General features: G+C 48.3%; 1 protein-coding gene and 1 non-coding gene across 2 annotated transcripts in view; both read right to left on the reverse strand.

Moving 5' to 3' along the window:
- Positions 1-626: 626 nt before the first annotated feature.
- The window catches only part of IGLON5 (IgLON family member 5), a 65,202-nt gene continuing 40,981 nt past the window's right edge, over positions 627-24,847 (reverse strand). The window contains exons 5-9 of the mRNA XM_060258527.1: positions 22,208-22,327; positions 20,056-20,187; positions 16,833-16,953; positions 2,697-2,851; positions 627-791 (exon numbers count right to left, since the gene is read on the reverse strand). Coding sequence (XP_060114510.1) covers positions 691-791; positions 2,697-2,851; positions 16,833-16,953; positions 20,056-20,187; positions 22,208-22,327 — 629 coding nt within the window. The 3' untranslated portion in view covers positions 627-690. The remainder of the gene's footprint in view (positions 792-2,696; positions 2,852-16,832; positions 16,954-20,055; positions 20,188-22,207; positions 22,328-24,847) is intronic.
- TRNAA-UGC (transfer RNA alanine (anticodon UGC)) lies at positions 3,184-3,255 on the reverse strand. Its single transcript has one exon. It is a non-coding gene; the product is annotated as a tRNA-Ala (tRNA).

The following is a 24,847-nucleotide window of genomic DNA, read 5'->3' on the forward strand; positions in this document are numbered from 1 at the left end:
GCCGACTTCCTTCCCGATCTCGCTTACGAGTTTCCCAGCCCGAGGTGCGGGTTGAAGCTGACAACGCAAATCCGTTTGAAGGAACGGAGGGAAATAATTCCGTTTTGGACAGGAGATTCTCGGCCCAGCCTGAACTAAGTAAAAAAGGAAGCCCAGAAATGCAGACAAACTGCTGAAATTCTCACCCCAAATAACAGCAGATGAAAAATCGGGAGAAGAACCAAACACAATAACCCCAGAACACCCCCCCTCCCAGGGGAAAAAAAACTTTATGGAACCGCCATTCCAGGGTGGTGTCTTGGATTCTCAAAAGGTCCAGTTGACTCAGGGAAGAGAATGATGGTTTAAGTCGCAGAGGTGGGGGGGAGGGGGATGTTGTTTGCAGTTAACCCTTTAGAGCCCTCTGTCTTTTCAGTTGTGTTAAATAACAAGTTCGACTGGAAGTGTCTGAGATGGAGGGTGAAGATCGATGGCTGTAGAAACAAATGCATATTTGTTGTGTGTGTGTGTGTTTTGTTTTCTTCTATCCCTCACAGTGATGGGGTTCTTGATAAATTTCATTTCTCTCGCTTCATCTTTCCCAGAAAGCAGAGATGCTTCTTTCTCTCACTCTCTCTCTCTCTCTCTTTCGAATCCTTTTCCTTTCACTAGTTTCCTTTCCTTGATTCTGCTTCATTTCCCTGGCCGGCCCTAAATTTTAAACAACAGAGTCACAAATGCACAGGACAGCAGGCCCAAGAAGAGGGGTGATGTCTGGTCGGCAGCAGCCATGTTTTCCAGAGAACCGGGTCCTGTGGGAAGAGGGGGAAAATGGTCATTAAGAAGAGACACTGAAGCTGGAGGAAGATTCCCTAGGCTAGAGAAAGATTTCAATGTTTGCTGACCAGACCGATAGGATAGAGTACTGTACCTAGATCACAACTCTAAGAATTAATTCACACTTTCTTTCCTACTTATTATAAGAACAGGAGGTTTTTGTATCCTGCTTTTCTCTAACTTAAGGAATCTCAAAGCTGCTCACAGTCACCTTTCCTTTCCCTCCCCCCAACAGGCATCTTGTGAGGTAAGTGGGGCTGAGAGAGTTCTGAGAGAACTGTGACTGGCCCAAGGTCACCCAGCAGACTTTGTGTGGTGGAGGAGTGGGGAATCAAACCCGCCTCTCCAAACTAGAGCTCCACCGCTCTTAAGCACTATACCACGCTGGCTCTCTTAGACCTTCTGCATCTCTCTGCCAACTCAGATTGAGGGAAACGGACCCATAAAGCTCCTACAACACCCTCTATGGCTCCTACATACATCCTCCCCTCCACGTTGTTGATGGAGGATAGGTCTATCAGTGGCACTAAATGGAACCTCCATGTTCCAAAACAGTAAACCTCTGGATACCACAGCCAGGAAGCAACATTAGGAGAAGGGCTCAGCCTATATACCCTGTTGCTGGGTCTCCAGTGCAACTGGTTGGCTGGTGTGTGATGTCAGGATGCTGGAGTGGGCGGACCACTGGTCAGATCCAGCAGGGCTCTTCTTATGTTCTTATGCTTTGATCCTAGCCCCAGCGCAGCACTATTCCTCCTCCTCCTGCCGTTTCTACAAATGCCCAACCTCAAAACCGCTTCATTTCCAACCTGAAGTACTCACAGCACAGTGAATATGGGCTGCTCCTCATAAGAAGGGCTTTGCTGGATCAAATGAGCGCTCCATCTAGTCCAGCATCCTGCCTCACATGGTGGCCAACCAGTTGCCCCAGAGCAGGGGTGGCCAAACTATGGCTTGGGAGCCTTGTGTGGCTCTTTCCCATGTATTGTGTGGCTCTCAAAGCCCCAATCACCCTGTCAGCTGGCTTGGAGAAGGCATTTGTCTCTTTAAATCACTTCTCCAAGCCAAGCCAACAGGTGGCTTGCAGAATGCATTTAAAGTTTCTCTCTCTCTCTCTCTCATCTATCTATCCATCCATCCATCCATCCATCCATCCATCCATCCATCCATCCATCCATCCATCCATCTATCTATCTATCTATCTATCTATCTATCTATCTATCTATCTATCTATCTATCTATCTATCTATCTATCTATCTATCTATCTATCTATCTATCTTCATCATCATCTTCCTTCCTCCCTCCCTCCCGGCTCTCAAACATCTGACATTCATGTCTTGCAGCTCTCAAAGATCTGCCATCTATTCTATGTGGCTCATACATTAAGCAAGTTTGGCCACCCCTGCCCTAGAGGGAGGGCACGGCCTTTTCATGATGTTGCCTTCTAGCACAGGTATGCAGTGGTTTGCCCTGGTTCAGAATATGGAGGGTTCCTTTGGTCACCATGACTAGTAGCCATTGATGGGTCTATCCTTCTTGAATCTGTCTAAAGCCATCACTGCTCATCATGGTCATTGCTACATCTATTGGCAGTGAATCCCACAATTTGATTACTTTTTCCCTTTCCACAATCCCAGAGAAAGGCGGTGAGTCCTGCTGGGAGGACCCATAAGTCTGGACTTCTTGGTCTGAAGTTCTGCTCATATCCTTGCTAATATCCCTTCACGCCCCACTTCCAGAAACCATGCTCTGGGGTTGCCATTAGCCATCTCAGGTTTAGCCCTAGCCCTTCCAAGGGGCTTCAGTCTCCAAAACCTGGTGTGGTGAAAAAACCTAGGGAACGTTAGGACAGCTCGCTAAGGATCATGGGGGAACTCACTGAGAAGCCGTAAGCTGACGTTGAACGACCCCAAACTGTTGGAAGCCAGGCAAGTGTAGTTGCCGTAATGGCGAGCGGTAACGTTGGTGAAGAGCAGCATGGAGCGAGTCCGCTCGTTCTGGATCTGCAGTCCTTCCACGCCACCGATGACTCTGCTAGGAAGAGGGCAGGGAGGGAAACCGCAGGAGGGTATATCGTTAAAAGCATTGTGCCCTATGGATAGCACTCGTTGCAAATAGTGGGAGGAGCTGGTCTGATCTCACTTCCTGTCTCTAAGTGGCATTCCAGGCAGGGATGGTTCAAGGCATCATGTCAACCCCTTCCCGCCCCCCCCCCCAACAAGGCATACCTATCTCCTCCTGGGTCTGGACCACAATTAGCTAAATCCAACCAAGCCTACCTTTGGGTAACTCTTATCTCGTGGTCTTGATGACTGTGGGTATCTGAAAAAGGTCTTTGTAATCACCTGCTCTGGATACGTTTTAACAGGAGATGCCGGGGATTGAACCTGGGACCTTCTGCATGCAAAGCAGACGTTCTGCCACTGAGCCACAGCCCCTCCCCTTGACAAGAACACATGACACTGCCTTATATGCGATGGCAAACTATATGTATGTTACATGTTAAAAGGTAAATTAGTTGGATTGAAACACTTCTGAGAAAGTAATGCCCTCTTTTTGACTCAGACTTATATAACAGAGTGATTTGACAGTCATTCTCACATTTTGACATATTACTGTTTTATTGCTTTCTCATACTCAAGCTACCCAGATCAAAGGTTTGCTCAATTTGTTAATTTTACTATTCTGCCATTGGATCTTAAATTTGTACCATTTTGCATTCCAAAGCACTGCCTACCAGCTATATGTAGCTTTGCCCACTGTACCTGATTCTTCATCTGATGAATTGTGCTTGGAACATACGAAAGCTTACATTCTGAATAAAACTTTGTTGGTCTTAAAGGTGCAACATGACTCCTACTTTGTTCTACTGCTTCAGATTAACACGGCTGGATCTGCCCACTTGGATCTGCCTTATATGTAGTCAACTCACTGCTGCATCAAGGTCAGTATTGCTCTTTCTGAATTTCAAACCTTGTACAGAGAGATCAATTCACCATAAAAACACCGTTCTCTTTAGGGAAGGAAAGATGGCCTTTCTCTCTTTTGCAGAGCCCAAGTTCTTTCGATTTTGCACCATCTCTGGAGGAAGTGGAGTATCTTGAGAGAGAGCAAGGTGTATTCACATTTTTATTCCACTCTTGAGCTCAGGGTAGCAGGGATTCGTTTGTAGCAGGAATTCCTTTGCATATTAGGCTACACGCCCCTGATGTAGCCCATCCTTCAAGAGCTTACAGTAGGCCCTGTACTAAGAGCCCTGTAAGCCAGGGGTGTCAAACATGCAGCCCAGGGGCTGAATCAGGCCCCCAAAGGGCTCCTATCAGGCCCCCCAAGTAACTGGCTGTTTGCTTCCTTCTCCCTCTCTCTTGCTTCCTTATGTATCACAGCTTGCTTTGCACAGGAGCTATAAAGCAAAACTTCTATTTTCTCCATTGGCTGAGGCTCCTCCCTTGGGGAGGAAGGGGGGGAGGGATAGCTTGCTTTGCTAGGCTTTCTCAATCGTACAGCAGAGCTAATGAGACAAGCCTCTCTCCCTTCTATTGGCTGAGGCTCCTCCCCCCCGTCCTCTGGGGAAGGAAGGAAGGAGCCAGCGCTTCCTTTGCCCAGTTCCCTGGATCCCATGGGAGAAATACAAAGAAAACGCCTTTAAGACCAATGAGTGCTAACGTTTTAAGGATGTTTTAAGGGTTTTTTTTTTTAAAAAAATCTTTGTGTTTGTCTGTGTCCTTTATAAAGTTTATATCTCTGCTACCTAGTCATAAATAGGCAGCATCACCTGGCCCAACCCGACATGGCCCAGCCTGACAAGGTCTCATTTATGTCAACTTCGTCCCTCATAACAAGCTCTTGGAGGAATGGCTGCATCAGGGGTGTGTGGCCTAACATGCAAAGCAGTTCCTGCTACAAAAATAAAAAAGCCCTGCAGGGTAGCAGACACGGTCCTCCCTCATTTTATCCTCACAATAGCCCAGTTGAGATGCGTGTTTGACTGAAGAAGAGTCCTTGGCTTAAGGCAGAGCAGGAATCTTCATGGTAGAACAGGAATTTGAATCCAGATCCTAATCGGACACACTAATAACTATACCACCCTGGTCCAGCTGATGTTCTGAAAGTTTTGCCAAAGCATGCCTGTTTTCTGACAGCAAATAAGCGAAACACTCCTTTCCCCCGTTAAGTAAGCTTTTACCATTTTACAGGAACCATCCCGCAAAAGTTATTCATGACCAAACCCTATTAAAATCGGTGGAGCTTCAGGGAGCCCTGTTCCATTGCTTCAGGATACACTCGGGTCGGCTTCTACCCTTTCGACATGGTTTTACAAGGGTGCTGGCATTTTATCAAATGCCAGTTTCCAGTTTGATTCTGCTCATACCTTATCAGTACATTTTGATACTTTCTGGCAGGGCTTTTTTTTGTAGGAAAAGTCCACCAGGATCTCATTTGCATATTAGGCCACACCCCCTGACATCACCATCATTTCACACAGGGCTTTTTTGTGTACAAAAAGCCCAGCAGGAGCTCATTTGCATATTAGGCCACACATCCCTGATTCCAAGCCAGATGGACCTGTGTTCCTATACGTCCCTGCTCCAGAAAAGGCTCGCATTCTGGATTTTGTTTGTAGTTGTGTCTTCTTGTGGTGATAAAGGCTGGCTTAAAATCTGAAAACAAATTAACAAAACCAAAGCAGAAACACGCAAGGTTGCCAACTCTGGGTTAGGAAATTCCTGAAGGTTCAGGAGTGGGGCCTGGGGAGGAGAAGGGCAGGAAGTGATGTCATAGAGTCCACCATCAAAAGCTGCCATTTCTATTGTAATTGCAGAACTTCAGGATCCAGGCGGCCATGAGCATGCTTCCCCCCCCCACACACACACACTTCCAGTTTAACTTGGAGCATTCCTCAAATTAATTCAGGAAGTGTGACGCACGTTTGTCACTTCACAATCTGCATCTTCCTTTCTTTTTTCAACGCGCTACAGAGATACTCCTGATCATCCGCGTGCTGATTAAATCATGGCACAAAAAAGGGGGAAGAGATCTTGAGGCAACAGCACGTGAGCATGTCAGTAGTGTATGAAGGGGGCGGAAGGACCCACACTGGGGGGGGGGGAAAACTCTTCTGCAGCCTGAACAAAGCGGAGGGATCAAAAACGGAAGCTGGGAGCAGCACTAAATGCACCACAAATCAGGTCAGGAATCTTTGGAAGCTGAAGATTCTGGACGGAAATTCAAAAGGGGAGGATTTCAAAATACGTCTAGAAATCAGCCGATCTCGATGGCGGATGGGGAGGGCTGAATTTGCTGATGCAGTTGGAGGGGTTCTTGGCAGTTTCCACGCCTCCCCGGTGCCGCCTCCCCACAGCCCCAGCGGTTGTTTGTCTCTGCTCAAGCCTGTCAGACAGGCGATCCATCTTCCACTGGACCACAATCCCCACAGCACCAGCGGATCCAGCATCTCATCTTACCTGCCTCCCTCTTAGAAAGTGTGTGTGAGTGTCTGCAGCTCTGCAGAGAGGAGCCTTTCCATCATTATTAAATGTGACAGCCATGGTAGGATTCTCCATGTCTGCACCCCTCTCTTCGTGGGCCAATGGACATGTCCCAACCGATCCCCTCTCTCTTTCTTTCTCAATTCTCCTTTACCTTTTATGGACTCGTCTAGTCTGCTTTGGGTTCAATTAAACCAAGTCCACCAACTTATGACCTGGTCCATCAGCTGTGCATGGAAGCTGGTTTTGCAGACCCGGACAGGCAGTTAAAACAGGATGTTTATTGAGCCCCCTTATGGGGCGCAGCTGTGCACGACTGATGGGACAAGGTCGACAGCTATGTGTACTTGTGCGTTCTCTATTGTGGTCCCCGCCTAGTGGAATGCTTGGCCTGAGGAGGTCATGAAGGCTCCTGAATTCCTGCCATGTCACAAAGTAGGCCAAGTTGAATTGTTTAGGCGGCAATAGGGCAATGTGATAAGAGCCCCGTGGCGCAGAGTGGTAAAGCTGCAGTGCTGCAGTCCTAAGCTCTGCTCGCGACTGGAGTTTGATCCCAGCGGAAGCTGGGTTCAGGTAGCCAGCTCGAGGTTGCCTCAGCCTTCCATCTTTCCGAGGTTGGTCAAATGAGTACCCAGCTTGCTGGGGTGGGGGGGAAAGTGTAGATGACTGGGGAAGGCAATCTGCACCCTGTAAGAAGCCTGCCGTGAAAACAACGTCATCCCAGAGCCAGAAACGACTGGCGCTTGCACACCTTTACCTTTTTAATAGGGAATTGTTCTGGAGAGCACTCTTGTAAAGGGAAAAGGACTCAGACGAAACCATATAGTTGCTTTATATATTATCGTGCTGTCACTGCACTAGTTGCTACTTTTGTAATACCACTTTTCTGCACTGCATCTCTATCCTGTCTGGTATTCTAGGCTTCTTCGAGTTCTGTAGCCTTGGTCCTAGTACAGTCTCACCCTCAGGGCCAGTGTGTGGGAGTCGGTGAGGTAGAAAGCCCCCTAGGGCACCACCTTGCCACAGGGGCGGGTGCCCCCTCCCCACTCACACTGACCCTGATGCTCCATGTCATTCTTTCTTGGCTCTGATCACTCGGAGTGAAGAAAGAACGACCCGGCCCCTGTCCAGCTCCCTTCAAAGCTGGAGAGGGCTGGACAGGGGGCGTGCCAAGTGTTCTTTCTCAGCTTTGAGCGATGGGAGTCAAGAAAGAACACTTGCGAAAAGCGTGCCATCACGATTATGTCAGTTCCGATTAAAGTCTGCAGGGGGGCGGCGGTGCGGGGTTCTGCCTGGGGCGGCAGAACCCCTAGCCCTGGGGCTGCTCACCATACTGATGGCATCGATTTACACTGTGGGATCTGGTCCAGGCTAGCCCGTTATCTTCAGATTGTGAAAGCAAAGCAGGGTCAGCCTTGGTTAGTAATTCTGCTGCTTGAAGGACACTTGGTGTAATTAGTAGACTGATCAAACTGAAATGAGAAGCTTAATGCTGTGATTAGAGAACGCAGAACAGGGTTCCTAGCTAACTGAGCCGTTAAACTGAAGAAAGAATTGAAACATCATCGAAAACTAGAGAGACGTCTTTTTAAGAAAGCGGCTGTGTTGAAGCTAGACTTCTCAGGAGCGCCCACCTTCTGAATTCCAGTTGGACTATTTCCAAGTTTGGACTGATATCTATTCATCTGGGGATGGGGTGTGTGGTTTGGCCCCTTGGGGTTTCTGTTACTTTTAAAGGCCCCAGCACCGCTGGCCTCTATCATTATTGTATTGTTTATTATGTGTTGTACACAATCCTTATAATATATTTTTGCAAACTGAAAGACGGTGTATTACTTGGTGGCTTTGATTGGTTAGTAATTCGGCTGGGAGACCACCAAGGAAGACCAGGGTTGCTACGCAGAGGCAGGCAATGGCAAAACACCTCTGTTCACGTCTTGCCTTGAAAATCCTAGGGAGCTGCCATAGTCAGCTATCACTGGACGGCACTTTCCTCCACCACCAATCAGCTTTGTGTCTCACCGAGAGACCTGGACTGTGAATGAATGAATGAATGAATGAATACTGAGCACATCATGGATTGCGCAGGCCTGAAAGGGAACCACTGAAACCTGAGATTGCATGCTATGCTATGTTCTTATCTGGTTATAGGGTTGCTAGGTCTGACTCAAGTAAATATCTGGGGACTTTGGGAGGGGGGGGGGAAGCCAGGAGCAAGGGTGTGACAAGCACCAAAGGGAGTTCTGGCCATCACATTTAAAGGAACCACACACCTTTTAAATGCCTTCCCTCCATTTGGAAATAATGAAGGATGGGGAACCTTCTTTTGGGGGCTCATAGAATTGGACCCCCTGGTCCAATCTTTTTTGAAACTCGGGGAGTGTTTTGAGGGGAGGCACTGGATGCTATGCTGAAAATTTGGTGCCTCTACCTCCAAAAACAGCGCCCCCGCCAGAGCCCCAGATACCTACAGATCAATTCTTCATTATACCTTATGGGAATTGGTCTCTAAAGAGTATAATGGAGTCCCCAGCAGCCATCCCCTCCCCCGCCACCACTTTCTGATGATCCTGAAATGGGGGGAGGGCTCTAAACCAGGGGACCCCCTGCCTTCATCTGGGGATTGGCAACTCTGTCTGGTTATTGGGTTTTATTTGTATGTCGCTTTCCAGCAGATTCTCCCAGTAGCAGGGTCTGATAGTAAAAAATGTTCTCTTCATGGATTTTTCCTTCGTTGCCATGGGTGGATCTGGCCAGCCAAGCCCTGGCAGTGATACTAAAATAAAAGTAGATCTATCATCTACCCTGGAAGCCCCCATGATACACTGTTAGTCTGGAAGTGGAGCATACCTAGCTAACTAGTACTGCTCATACAGCTATTGCCTTAAGCAGAAGTTAGAACCAAAATTATTTAAAAAGAGCTTACTCATTATTATTTCTCTTATATTTGATTACTGGGCCTATGGATTTTGACAGGAGGGGTGACATGATTAATTGTATCCGATAGTAGCCATGACACCTAGACTCACACATATTAAGAATGCTATATTTTTAAGTAAAGGGGTGACAAAATTAGCCTTTCTCAGCCTTATAACTAAGATCAAGTGTGAGTGGAGCATACAACATCCTAAAGTGTTTGGGCACATTTGGAAGTCTGACACAGCGTGGTAGGCACAGCTACAAAATGTCTGATGTAAAATGGTTGCCACAGGAGGTGGAGCCAGCAACAAAGTGACTACTATACAATGGCTGCCACAGGAGGTAGAGCCAGCCACAAAACGACTGCTATAAAATGGCTGCCACAGGCAGAACCGGATCTACATGTTTTCTGAGGGGCAAAATTAAAAAATGGCGCCCCCTTATGGGCCATTTCTAACATATAGTCCCATAGAATACAACGCACTCCATACCCAATTTGGCGCCCCCTCCCCTCCGTCGGTGCCCGGGGCAAGCACCACCCTCTGCCACCCCTAGATCTGGCCCTGGCCACAGGAGATGCAACTAGCCACAAAACGACTGCTAAAAATGGCTGCCACAGGAGGTGCAGCCAGCCATGAAATGACTGCTATAAAACGGCTGCCACAAAATGATTGCTGCTGCTTACCTTCAGTCACACAGTGAAGAACCTCGTGCTGTGCCAGAAGCTGCTGCCAAAGCTATATCCCCCCCCCCCCAAAAAAAAATGTGCAATGCCTATCAAAACTTAAATGACCAATCAGAAACCTTGCTGGGCAAAAGCCTCACCTAGCCCTTCCCACTTTCTACAAAAGCATGGTGGGCACCATGAAAAGTGTCCATGGGTGCATGGTAACCACAGACACCATCTTGGAGACCCAAGTGTAGTCAAGGTTGCTCCTGGTTCTTCTCACCACCAGCTGGCTCTCTGGGGCTTGGTGGCTCTATGAAGACAAATTAGAATCCTCTCAGGAGTGGGCTGGGTGGAACAGTCCTTCTCCTCCTTTTATTTCTCATTTATATAGATTTGTATAACCCACTTTTCTTCCCAGTGGGAACCCAAAGTGGTTTAGAACATCTTTCTCCTCTCCTCCATTTTACCCTCACAACGACCCCATGAGGTTGCACAGGCTGAGTGTGTCTGACTGGCCCAAGGTTACCCAGCAGGCATCCGTGGCAGAGCCGGGATTCGAACCTGAGTCTCCCAGATCCTAATCTGACACTCTGACCACTACACAACACTGGTCCTTTTCCTTTGTGAATGTTGGTGGTGGTCGGGGCTCTGCAATTTGTGCTTTCCAGATTGATTTCTGCAGGTTGCCAACTCTGGATGGAGAAATTCCTGGAGATCTGGAGGGACAGCCTGGAGCGGGGCCTCCGTAGGGTATAATGCCAGGGCTTTTTTGGTAGAGAGAGCCCAGCAGGGACTAATTTGCATACTAGACCACATCCCCTGACAGCTCCATTGTTTTACACTGGGCTTTTTTTGGTAGAAAAAGCCCAGCAGGAACTCATTTGCACATTAGGCCACACCCGCTGTCACCAAGCCAGCCATAACTGTGTTCCTGTGCATTCCTGCTCAAAAGAAGCCCTGTATAATGTGATAGTCTGCCCTTTAAAGCAGCCATTTTCTTCAGGGGAACTGGATTCTGTAGTCTGGAGATCAGTCATAATTCTGGGAGGTTTCCAGGCCATACCTGGAGGCTGGCATCCATACTTCTGTCCCAAATATAGCTAACGAGATTTTGCAGTGATCAACCACCCATCTTAAACTCTCACGTACAGCAAATTCCTTGCCACTTTTCACTGTTTTTTTAAGGGACAAAGGACTTATGTAACAGGAAGCGGTTCAACAGGTAGAGTACGAAGTGCTGCAGTGTTCATCTCCACCTGCTGTGTCAGCCTTTTACGAGCATAGATTCCCCACCCGTTACAAAGCGATAACTGGACACTTCGAGAGATGACTCGGGAGTGGATCCAAACATCTTCTGGCATTTGCTGTTTTGTTAATATATAATGTTTTCAGATGCAGTTCTAAAAAAAGGAGGGATATCCAATTTCTTACCTGCAGAGCGATCTGGCTCGCTCTGCCTCCCCCGCTTCCATTAGTGGCTCTCTCACATCAGCTCTTGTTAAAACCTCACCAATTGATTTCCCAGAAAGCATACCTGGAAGATCTTCACCCGAATCCCACATAAGTGATTTTGTTTGTTTGCCATCAAGTTACAGATGACTTAAGATCAACCGGAGACACTCAGAGGTGGTTTGCTATTGCCTGTTTCTGGGTAGCAGCCCTGGACTTCTTTGGGGGTTTCTCATCCAAGAACTAACCAGGGCTGACCCTGCTTGGCTTCCAAGAGCTGACAAGAATGGGCTGGCCTCGGATATCCAGATCAGGACTAGATGTGTGCATGCTCTGAGGCTAAAATTGTCAGTTCCAGGTTGGGAGGTACCTGGAGATTTGGGGGTGGAGCCTGAGGAGGGCAGGGTTTGGGGTTTGAAGATCTAGGATTGCCATATCCTATTCAAGAACGATCTGGGGACTTTGGGGGTGGAGCCAGGAGACTTTGGGGGTGGAGCCAGTAGACATTGGGGTGGAGCCAGGATGAGACAAGCACGATTGAACTCCAAAGGGAGTTCTGGTCATCACATTTAAAGGAACCGCACACCTTTTAAATGCCTTTCCTCCACTGGAAATAATGAAGAATAGGGGCACCTTCTTTTGGGGGCTCATAGAATTGGACCCTCCGGTCCAATCCTTTTGAAACTTGGGGAGAGGCACTGGATGCTATGCTGAAAATTTGGTGCCTTTACCTAAAAACCCCCACAAAAACGGAGCCCCAGAAACCCGCAGATCAATTCTCCATTATAACATGGGAATCGGTCTCCACAGGGAATAATGAGTGCCCAGCTGATATTTTCCTCTACCCCCCTGCTTTCTGATGACCCTGAAGTGGGAGGAGGGCCTCCAAACCGGGGGAATCCCCTGCCCCCATCTGGGGATTGGCAACCTTGACAAGAACTGATCTCTGTAGTCTGTAGATGAGCTGTAATTCGGGGAGCTTCCCAGAGCCCACAGGGAGGCTGGCATCCCTAGTGCTTTTTAAGTACAAATAAACCATCAGGGGATTTGTCCACACCGCAGATCTTGAGTTTCAGATGTCGCTAATCCGTATTCACAAGTTAGTCATTTTCCGGTCTTCCTTCCTTTTAGCAATTCGATTGTGATGCATTCCATTCTGCACTGTCTTAACAGACTGTCTCTTAACTGTCCCCCTCCTTTTCACACTCGATGCTCAACGCACCTCTGGCGCCGTTTCCTAATAAAATAACGACCTGCGGTTTCTCGCCAGCGAACAGGCCTGGCCACAAAACGGCCCCTCTGAGATGTGAGAGGTTTGAACCGTTAACTTTTATCACCGAAGCGACATGGGAATGCGGCGGAAAAGCAGTCTGGAGGCTCTTTCGGAGATAACTGCAATCCTCTCGGAAGGAGTTAGTCTCCAAAACGGGAATGCAGGACCCGAGGAAGGATGCTCCGCTTATGCAACAAAGTTAGAAAAAATGGGGGAAATCTCCCTGTTCTACCAATTCCATTAGCAAAAATATGAACTTTATTTTTGTGGCATCTGAAAAATGATCTAAAAGATGAAACAGATTTTATTCTAGCACACGCTTTTGTAGACTTCATCATTGTTTCACAAAGGGCTTTTTTTGGTAGAAAAAGCCCAGCAAGGAACTCATTTGCATATTAGGCCACACCCCCTGACATCACCATTGTTTCACACAGGGCTTTTTGTAGAAAAAAACAGGGGTTTGGGGGTGTTTTGAGCAAGAAGGCACACGAATACAGTTCTGGCTGGCTTGGTGTCAGGGGTGTGGCTTGATATGCAAATAACTTCCTGCTGGGCTTTTCCCACAAAAAGCCCTGTGTGAAACAATGGTGATTACAGGGGGTGTGGCCTGATATGCAAATGAGTTCCTGCTGTGCCTTTTCTTACAAAAACACTAACCCAGAGAAAAAGCCCAGCAGGGGACTGATTTGCATATTAGGCCACACCACTGACACCAAGCCAGTCAGAACTGTGTTCCTGTTCATTCCTTCTCAAAAAATAGCCCTACTTTTTAGTATAAAAGCATTTCTACTTTTGAAGGGATTTCTTTCTTATTTGTTGTGAATTCCCCAAACCGGTTCCATGTGATACTCTTGGACTCTGAATATTCTCATTGGATGATTGCCCTTGGAGATGTCTCTTGGTAAACATTGGTGGAAGGTAGTTTCTGGGGGTAGCTTTGTGGTAGTCTTGCCAACTTCCAGGTGGCAACAATAAAATACAACCCTCAGGTTATAGCGACCAAATAACTGCGTAATATCAAATATACAAATGCAATAAAGTCCCTTATGAAAAATCTGGTCTCTTCTCATTATTCAAAATATCAATAAGAAGTCTAATAATTTCTTGTTCCCAATGGAACTTGCAAGCAAATATCTAGTAGTATCCATTGCCAAAGGAACTGGCAAGCAAATGTCCTTATACAATGAGGGAAAAGAAATCCCATATCATTGTATCCACTGTGTAATAGTCTCAAATGTAGAATGGAAATTCCCTGGACAGGTTGTCAACTTCCGCCACACCTGTTTTCTATTCCTTTGCCAACAAGGGATATTTCACAGTATCAAATTGATAATGAATGATATCTTAAAACTGAATTCATAGGGACACTAAGTCTCCAGATACACTGTCTCCAGGGGTGAAATTCTAGCAGGAGCTCCTTTGCATATTAGGCCACACACCCACCTGATTTAGCCAATCCTCCAAGAGCTTACAAAAAGAACCTTGTAAGCTCTTGGAGGATTGGCTACATCAGGGGTGTGTGGCCTAATTATGCAAAGGAGCTCCTGCTAGAATTCCACCCCTGACTGTCTCTATAACGGCTCACGCTCATCACTTTATTGCATTTGGGTATTTGATATGACATAGTTATTTGGTCACTATAACCTGAGGGATGTGTTTATATTGTTACTCCAGAGTGACTTCTCTCTTGGCATTTCTAACCTCCAGGCGGTGGCTGGAGATCTCTTGGGATTACAAACTGCTCTCCAGGCAACAGAGATTATGTTCCCCTGGAGAACGCTTGACCTACATTTATAAATGAATTGGTGATGAAGAACCAAGAGGCTGCTTCATTCCATTTGAATGTTCTTTTGTAACAGGAAATCTAAGACACCTCAAAGATTGAGACCATCAGATCTTGAGAAAGAATTACGAAAATCAAAGATTTCAGGTTTTCACGGCTGGTTAACATCATTAGGGTTTGTAGAATCTTTCAGGCTCAAGTGCCGTGTTCTACTGGAGAAAGTTTTCCTTCCAGATGTTTCGTTCTCAGCTGCGGAGAACATCCTCAGTGGCGTTGCAGCCGGAGCAGGCGCTCTGATCTTCTTGGCTGCTGTGCATTGAGTGGGGCCAGGGCTGCTGGAGAGCTGCTACTTCTAGGCTGCAGCTCTCCAGCAGCCCTGGCCCCACTCAATGCACAGCAGCCAAGAAGGTCAGAGCGCCTGCTCCGGCTGCAACGCCACTGAGGATGTTCTCCGCAGCTGAGAACGAAACGTCTGGAAGGAAAACTTTCTCCAGTAGAACACGGCACTTGAACCCGAAAGATTCTACAAACCCTAATTACAAAAATTATGAGAAAATTACGTTATTACTTTTGTGTTTGAATTGTTGGCATTTTTTTCCTAGAATCATACAGAAATATATTGTAATTATTGTTGTTATTTATTGAATTTCTGGGCACTTGCGATTGCTTTCTAATGCTGTTTTCTAATCAGGATAACCCTACTGCATTCGTCTGCTAGATTCGAACAGCTAGATTTTAGTGCAGTGGCACCTCAAAGACCAAGAAGATTTTGGGGGTATAAGCTTTTTGAGATGAGAAGACAAATAAAACAGGACTCTGCAGTGAAAAAGGGCACCAGTTTCTAAATGGGAAAACAGGACAAGGTTTTCCAGCAGCCAGCTTTGAGATCGAGGGCATGTCCACGTAATAAACCTATACAGGCTTGATACTGCTTTAACGGTCATCAGATCCCACAAAGAATCCTGGGAACTGTAGTCTGGCAGAAAGGTGGCTCTGTCACTCCACCACTTGCAATACTCCAGTTCCCAGGGTTCTGTGGAGGAAAAGAACAATGGTGGTAGGTTTGCCAGGTCCAACTCAAGAAATATCTGGGGACTTTGGGGGTGGAGCCAGGAGACTTTGGGGGTGGAGCCAGGAGCAAGAGTGTGATAGGCATGATTTACCTCTGAAGGGAGCTCTGGCCATCACATTTAAAGGGACTGCACACCTTTTAAATGCCTTCCCTCAGTTGGAAATCCTGAAGGATAGGGTCACCTTCTTTTGGGGCTCACAGAATTGGAACCCCCGGTCCAATCCTTTTGAAACTTGGAGGGTATTTTGGGGGAGAGGCACTGGGTGCTATGCTGCAATTTTGGTGCAGGGGGAGGGCCTCCAAACAGGGGGATCCCCTGCTCCCACCTGGGGATTAGCAAACACTATAAATCAGGGGTCCTCAACCTATGGCCCGCGGGCCAGATGCGGCCCGCTGAGAACGTTTATGCGGCCCGCTGGGTTATGGCAAAATCAGACCGCAAGTGACGTTCAACCTAAACTTGCGTTAGCAACGCACACTTCCGGCACTGGGCTGAGGCGGCGGAGACAGAGTGTGAGGTGATACCGAGGTGAGGTGAGTTCCCAGGCCAGGGTGTGTGGTGTGGGGAAGGGAGAGAGATGCAGAAGACGGAGAACTGACGGCCCGCAGCCTTGTACAGTAACGGCAGTCCGGCCCTCCAACAGTCTGAGGGACAGTGAACTGGCCCCCTATTTAAAAAGGTTGAGGACCCCTGCTATAAATAAACCACTGTGGCTTTTATGTTACAAATAAATGCTTAAGCAATTTCTTTCATAATGATGCAATTATGAATGGTTCGTGCAAGCTGTGAAGTAACATTATATTGTAACGTGTGAGCAATTGCCTTTAGCACGGGTTCCAAAGCTAAAAGAAAAGTGGTCAGTGGAAGGTGAACAAAACACATAACTGAACTTAGAACTTGTGTAGCCGCCGCATCTGCCAGCCTTCGGTCTGCTACCCATAGGAGCAATCATATACAAGCGTGGGACTGTCTACGTCTTTCAAGCAAAGGAGCACTGAGACAGTGGACTGTAAAGTACTATCTTACAAGAGTGTTGTGAAATAACATTCTGATTTTGAAAGTACTACCTTACAAGAGTGATGTGAAATAACTTTTTGATTTTTCTATGGACATTTAATGAATTTTGGTTTGTGATGATAATATACCGTAATTGCATCGTTATAAAAGAAATTGCTGAAGCATTCATTTACAACATAAAAACGCAGCGGTTTATTTATAGTGTTTGCTAATCAATACACTGCAGTTTCCGGTTTGCCCACCTGGGGATTGGCAAAGCTAGATGGTGGTCCTGATGCTCCCTTAGCTGTATCCTCCCCACCAGGCCTCAGGGATCCTGAAGAGGGAAAGAAAGTGACTTACTGTTTGTCATCTTTGAACCACTGAAACTCAGCAGGCGGCACTGCCATGGCTTCGCAGCGCAACAGAGCTGGCTTTCCCAGCATAGAAGGAGAATCTTTTACTTCCGTGATGGTCGGAGGGTCTGGGGAGAGCGAGAGAGAAGGAGCAGAGAAGCGAGTTACTGGAAACAATATGGCATCTCTACCTTGCAGGGTCGCCTTCCTCATCACATGGCATGCGCACAGGCCGTCTCATGACACCTTAGTGCTGCACCCCCCCACCCCCGATGTGCCCACCTACCTGATCCTTTTAGCAGGAGATGCCAGAGACTGAACTTGGGGCTTTCTGCATGCAAAGCAGACACTCTACCACTGAACCATGGCCCCTCCGTAACAAGTGAACACACGAAGCTGTCTTATCCTGAATCACACAATTGATCTATTGTCATCAGTATTGTCTATACCAGGGGTGGCCAAAGTTGCTTAACGTAAGAGCCACATAGAATAAACATCAGGTGTTTGAGAGCCGTGAGACATGAACGTCAGGTGTTTGAGAGCCACAAGAGGAAGGAAGGAAGGAAGGAAGGAAGGAAGGAAGGAAGGAAGGAAGGAAGGAAGGAAGGAAGGAAGGAGGGAGGGAGGGAGGGAGGGAGGGAGGGAGGGAGGGAGGAAGGAAGGAAGGAAGGAAGGAAGGAAGGAAGGAAGGAAGGAAGGAAGGAAGGAAGGAAGGAAGGAAGGAAGGAAGGAAGGAAGGAAGGAAGGAAGGAAGGAAGGAAGGAAGGAAGGAAGGAAAAATAGAAGGAGAAGGGAGAAAGGTGTTAATGTGCTGGACCAAGACTGAAGAGCTCAGGATTCAGATCCTCACATGCCATAAGACTTACTCAGTGACCCTGGGGCAACTGCTCTCTCTTTCATTCAGCCACACCTACCCCAACAGGGCTGTTAGGATAAAAATGGACGATGGGGTGAAAGATGTGCATTGACTTCAGCCCCCTGGAGAAAGCATCAGATCAAATGTTACTAAATAAATAATCTCCTTGTTGAAGATGTACTAAAAAGCATAATAGCCCATCCACAATTATCAACAGTTCAAAATCTACCGCCGCGGCTGCAGTTCCTGAACTGGCAGCATATGTTCTGCGCGTGGTGCCACAGTGTCCACATGCATGCAGGGACGCTGGCAGTAATGCTGCCAGTCCTAATTGGTCCCTGTCAAACAACTGATCCTGTTTTCACCTTTCAAAGTCCAAATTCAACTGCTAGCAGGCATGCCAAGTCTCCAGGAGGGGCTTACAGCTCATCTCCAGACTGCAGAGATCAGTTCCCCTGTAGGAAACGGATGCAATGGAGAGTGGACTTTAAGGCATTGTACCCCACAGAGGTCTCTATCCTCCCTAGCTCCAGCCCCAAATCCCCAGGTATTTTCCAACCTGGATCTGGCAACTTTCCTCCCCCCTCCATCCCCTGCCAGTGGACAGGAGGGATCTAGCAACCGCTAACTGCTAGAGAGTCTGCAGAGGGAGTGGAACTGCAAATAATCAGGGCTTTTTGGGTAGCAGGAACTCCTTTGCATATTAGGCCACACCTCCTCGATGGAACCAATCCTGCAAGAGCTTACAGGGCTCTTGGTACAGGGCCGGCTGTAAGCTCCAGGAGGGTTGGCTACATCGGGGGGCGGGGGGGGGGGCGTGCAGCCTAATATGCAAAGGAGTTCCTGCTACAAAAAAAAAGATCTGTGAATAACGATCTCTTCTGGGGCTGAAAATTGTAACGGGGAGTACCCACGGGGCACTATAGGGACAGCTGCCAGGAAAATAGTAAATAGGGACAGCTGAAGCGCACGACTGTCGACAGTACAAGAAGGGTGCTTTCGAGGGGGAGAAAAAATAATAATGGTTCAGAACAGATGACTCCAATGAGCCAGAGCTGGCACTAATTTTCTTGCCAAGATTCAGGGTGAAGACAGGCGTTATCTTTAAAAAGGAGTGGGTGTGAGATTACCAGCAGCAGGATGTGATCTTCCCTGCCCTGCTTCGGTTTTCACTCCTCGAGGTTTCACTCCTACGTGTCGCTGATGGATTAAAAGCACCAGCTCTCTGTAGGCTTGCTGCTTTATTTTATTCCACCATCCGCCCCGAAGATGGAGGCTTGTTTACCCACTCTGGCATTTGTTCTGCACTGTCTTTTCTTGTCCTAACGGTTTGTTTGCTCTTCGTGAAATCAGCTCCAGGAAAGGAGCCTAGAACAGGGGCTAGCCCAGGGGTGGCCAAACTGGGGCTCGGGAGTCACGTGTGGCTCTTGAAACCCCATTGCCCCATTGGTTGGCTTGGAGAAGGCATTTGTCCCTTTAAATCACTTCTCCAAACCAAACCATCCAGCAGAGAATGCATTTAGAATGCAGGGACTCTTTAGCTTGGAGAAACTGCAGGGTGACATGATAGAGGTTTACAAGATAATGCATGGGATGGAGGAAGTAGAGAAAGAAGTACTTTTCTCCCTTTCTCACAATACAAGAACTCGTGGGCATTCGATGAAATTGCTGAGCAGTCAGGTTAAAACGGATAAAGGGAAGTCCTTCTTCACCCAAAGGGTGATTAACATGTGGAATTCACTGCCACAGGAGGTGGCGGCGGCTACAAGCATAGCCAGCTTCAAGAGGGGATTGGATAAAAATATGGAGCAGAGGTCCATCAGTGGCTATTAGCCACAGTGTGTGTGTGTGTATATATATATATAAAATTTTTGGCCATTGTGTGACACAGAGTGTTGGACTAGATGGGCCATTGGCCTGATCCAACATGGCTTCTCTTATGTTCTTATTTAAAGTTGCTTTCTTTCCACCTTCCCTTCCCCATCTATTTGCCTCCCTTCCTTCTTCCCTCCCTCCCTTTCACATTTGATGCCCATTTCTTCTGGCTCTCAAATATCTGACATTTATTCTATGTGGCTCTTAAGCTAAGTAAGTTTGGCCACCTCTGCTCCAGGATTCATAGTAAAACTCTATGGTGGAGGGCCCTGGCAACCCTATGATTAGCTTAGTCCCCACAGGACTAAGGGGGAGGTATTTGTGAGTTTCCTTCATTGTACAGGGGATTGGACTAGGTGACCCTGGAAGTGCCTTCCAACTCTCTGATTCTATAGTACTAATTTCCAATCTAGTGCCAGAAGCCCTCCGTAGGCTCCAAAGCTTCCAGGACACTTGAAAAGAGGGGAGAGGTAGGATCGCAGCTTCGGGGAGCACTTACAATTGACAGTGATAAGAACCCGTTTCCTGTCCGGTAGCGAGACACCATTCGCCGTGATGCATTCGTACTCTCCGGCCTGCTGTCGATTGATCTCCGTGATCTCCAGATATTCCCCTTCGCTGGTGAATCCATCTGCGGGAGAGGGAGCCGGGGGTGGGGTTGGGGAGGCGGGACAGGGCCAGCGGTAGGGAGACAGACACAAACACAGACTTACACACACGAAAACACATACGACAACACAGCAGTTATCAACCCCTCCTGCACTCAAGGGCTGCCTTGCACTGGGAGAGGGGGAGGACGGGAGTACAATGCAGGCAGTACAATTTAGGAGGGGTCCTAGGCAGGGATGTCCTATTACCCACCGGCTCAGCAGGAGTTTCACCTGCACAATTTGTGAACTAGCAAGCCAAACGCAGTTACTGATGGGTAGCCTATCAGGGACGCAAGCAGGTTTGCCAAATCTACTAACCCCGGCTGGCAGGGGGTGGGAGGCTGCCTTCTGGGACTGGGGAGAGTGGGCTGATATCATCGAGGGTGATGTCATTGGCATGGTGACATCACAGGGAAGTGACATCACCACACCAGGGACTAAATAAATAAAAGGGACGTGGTGCGCTGACATGCTAGCATTTTGGTTTAAAGTCTATGTTTACCATAGGGCAGGGGGAGCCAGAAGTCACATGTGGCTCTTTCGCACATATTGTGTGGCTCTTGTAGCCCTCACCACCCTGCTTGCTGGCTAGGGAAATGAATTTAAAGTTGCTTTCTTTCTACCTCTACCTCCCTGATTTCCCTCCCTCTGAAATTTATTCTATGTGGCTCTTACATTAAGTAAGTTTGACCACCCCTGCCATAGAGTTTTGGCCAAAATGCTAGAGCATTGCCACACAACATGCCTGGTGTGACAACGTTGATGCAGAAGGGGGTTGTCTGGAGACGGGGCTTCCCCCACAGCTGGCTGGCGGCAGATTGATGCTTCTGAAATCATCGGAGGAGCTCCCGCCCAGACCAGGGATCTGGCAACCATAGATTCTGGAAACCACTTTTGCTAAATGTAAAACCTGAGAGAGTCATCAGGCAATAGTCCAGGCACACATAAAGACAGCTGGTGTTCTTTATTCAGCTTGTAAGGTTGCCACCAATGTTCCCTCTAAGCTGCAGAGTCTTGGGAGCAAAAATTCTACTTTGTGAGCTACTGGCATTAAAGTTGTGAGCTACTGCATGAATTAGTGTGCTCTGGGGTCATCCTTCCTGAGCCAAGACGAAAATTTGTGAGCTGGAGGCTAAAAATTTATGAGTTAGCTCATGCTAGCTTAGAGAGAACACTGGTTGCCACCTTCCAGGTGGTGGCTGGAGGTCACCTGCTATCACAATTGATCTTCAGGTGACAGAGACCCAACCCGCTTCCCCGGAAGCCACATAGAAGCTGAATGGGACAGGAGACCTTTCTCAGCCTTCACTGTAGTCCTGAGCCAAACTGGGCTCCTATGGAGTTTTCAATTGACATTCCACACAGCTTCTGTGCGGCTGTGGGGAAAGTGAGTCTGGTCTGGGGGACTCAGGCCCCCGACACTTCTTGCATTGCTTGGCCCAAAGATTCTGATTGGTAGGCGGTGTGTGGAAGACAGCTACCAAGAGGGATGGAACTGAGTCGAGCGTTTTCAATGTATGTTCTTAGCAAAAACGGCAGGTGGCAGACGCCATCTTAACAAATGGCATTCATGCTTCACTTTCCTAAGACAGGGAGGATGCAGACATCATACAAAACCAAAGGGAGCCCCCCCCCCCAAAAAAACCCCCTCCTCATTGTTTTGTTCATATACACATTTACACAGGGCTTTTTTTTATAGTAGGAACTCCTTTGCATATTAGACCACACACCCCCTGACATAGCCAATCCTCCTGGAGCTTATAGTAGGCCCTGTACTAAGAGCCCTGTAAACTCTTGGAGGATCGGCTGTATCAGGTGGGTGTGGCCTAATATGCAAATAAGCTCCTGCTACAAAAAAAGCCCTGAGCTTTACACAAACATCCGTTTTGGTTTTTCTACACCTGTCTTCTTTCATTCTCACAACAATTGCTTGGAACAGTGGGCCAGGATCTGCCAAAAGGGGTCAACCCAATCCCTCCTCCCCCCTCCAGCCTCCCTTACCTTTCAGCTGCCGCCAGGTTACTGTCGGCTCCGGCTTCCCCTGGGCTAGGCAGAGTAAGTTCACATTGCTTCCCTCGTTGATGGTCACGGCAGACGAAATGTTCACGATCCGAGCTGGGACTGTAGAGATTGGAGGAGACGGGGAGTGAGTAGGGAGACAGTTGTGGCCTCTCGCCACAAGGGGGTGATGTTGCCTCTGAGGCAGCACTAATCCCAACCCCTCCAAGGATTGTGTTCAGCTGCTTTCTGTAGAGGCAGACCACTGGAACATTTACGGTAAGATCCTCAAAAGAGTTATACCATTCTAAGACAGCTGATTTCAGCAGACCGAGAAAGGTGTGCCTCCTCTTATGATAGCACTGTTTGTCTAATACAGCCTCATGTGGTTGGCCACAGCTCTCTATGGTCTCAGGCCCAGAAATGTCTTTTCTTACCTAGAGTCAGAGGATTGAAAAGTTGGAAGGGGGCAGAGGCCTATAGGCCATCCAGTCCAACCCCCCGTGCAATTAGGGCTCCCAAGTTCCCACTTGGGCAGGGGATCCCCTGGTCTGGCAGGCCCAACCCCGCTGGCAAGGAAGAAGCTACTGAGGGATCCTTGCCCCCTCAAGTGTCCCGTTGCCACATGAAACCACAGAGTTACCCCAAAATTGCTAGAGCATCCCCACATGAAACCATAGTCTCCTGTGAATTCCTAGAGCATCCTCGTGAAACGTGCCCAGCGCGACACATCACTTCTGGGTGACGTCATAGTGCCGTGCATGAAAAAGTCCCCTACCGGCAGCCGTGGTGAACTTGGCAACCCTATGTGCAATCAAGGGTCAAATCCCAAAACATTCTTGAAAAATAGTCAAGCAGCCTCTGCTTAAAAACCAACAAGAACCTGGATAGGCCAGGCAAGCCCAATCTTGTCAGATCTCGGAAGCTAAGCAGGGCTGGCCTGGGCAAGCACTTAGATAGGGGATCTCCACTGAATACCAGGACCGGGAGGCAGAGGCAGGCATATCAATCCGCCTCTCTGAAAATATCCAAGTCCCAGCAGGGATTGCCAGAAGTCACCATGTCTTCCAGGCATGCGTGCATGCACACATACATGCACAGAGTACAAAGTTCAGGGAGTGTTGATAAAGGAAGTGCAGGTGTGTTTTGGATAGCTACTATCGGGCAGGGCGCTGGACTGGATGTGGCGATCGGATCAAGCTTTCCAGGCTTGTAGCCAGGATTTTAAAAGTTGGGGGGCATGTAAAAAAGTCAGGGGGCACTTAATGGCTCCCCTCCCCTGGCTGCCATCACTGTGACTCAGAGCACCCAGGGATGAAAGCTAAGAGCTGGGAGCCACCCCCTCCCTCCCACATGATTTAAATTGCATGGAAGGGGTACCCAGGAGTAGCCGCTGCCTCTCCCACACCAAAGGGCCAGGAGGAGCAATTGCTGCTCCTAGGTACCCCTCCTGTGCAATTAAAATCATGGGGGGAGGGAGGGGGCAGCCCCCAGTCTCTCAACCCCACGGGAGTGGCAGTGGGGAAGGAGGGAAAATCAGGGGCACCTGAGTTGGGGGTAACCAACAGGAGGTCAGGGGGCAGGGCCCCCACAGGCCCCCTGTAGCTACAGGCCTGAAGCTTTCCTTCTCAGAGGAGTGAGGAATTCTGAATTCCCATTGCAGGAGAACCCATTTCAGCAGATCTTGCCTCCTGTGCCTTAGCATGATCAGCAGCACTTCCTTAAACAGAAGCAGGGCAGAAGGCCAGTCTGCCTTTGCATGCGGTTGGTGGCTTTAAATGACTGTATACGAGGCGTTTTTTTGTAGCAGGAACTCCTTTGCATATTAGGCCACACACCCCTGATGTAGCCAGTCCTCGTGGAGCTTACAGTAGGCCCTGGACTAAGAGCCCTGTAAGCTCTTGGAGGATTGGGCTACATCAGGGGGCATGGCCTAATATGCAAAGGAGTTCCTGTATATAAACATCCCCCCGAAAAGGGCTGTGCTTTGCCCCGGCCGAGGAATCTCTCCCCAGCTGTCACAACAGCCAGAGTCTCCCCTCCTCTCTTCTGGCTCTTTTGCTGATTCTCAGTCGCCTTCAGGAATTTCTGCAGCATTGGCAAAAGCCAGAACTGCAATGCTATCCACCCCGTAATTACCCCCCCTCCTTTTCCCCAGGGTTGCTGGAGCTGAGAAAACTGGTACAATAGGAGCTGATTGGACCTGGTCCGGAACGCAGCCGCCTGGGCGTCAGGAAACAGCTGTTCCCAGCTGCTCCATCATTTGCTGTTGCCTACGTCACCCCCCAACCTATCGGGGGCAGACAATGGGGATCATTAGGCCCAGTCAGGAAAAAAGCAATTTCTTTTTTGGGGCTCTTCCGCCTGGGGCAGAGAAAACAGCCATTGGGGAATTAACCCAGAAGCCACCGAGTGCGGGGATGTGCTGAGACGGCACTGGAAAAGACACCTGTTTCTGGGGAGGGGCGGCCACTTATAAAATGTTGTCAAAGCCTTTCACGGCTGGAGTCCATTGGTTGTTGAAGATTTTCTGGGCTGTGTGGCCGTAGTCTTGGCATTGCAACTGTGACTGGCATCCTCAGAAGTGTGACCCAGAAAACTGGCGTTTTCTCTGGGTCAAATTGAGAAGAAGATGGTAGGCAG

The sequence above is a fragment of the Heteronotia binoei genome, chromosome 17 (assembly GCF_032191835.1).
Source record: "Heteronotia binoei isolate CCM8104 ecotype False Entrance Well chromosome 17, APGP_CSIRO_Hbin_v1, whole genome shotgun sequence".
NCBI lineage: Eukaryota > Metazoa > Chordata > Lepidosauria > Squamata > Gekkonidae > Heteronotia > Heteronotia binoei.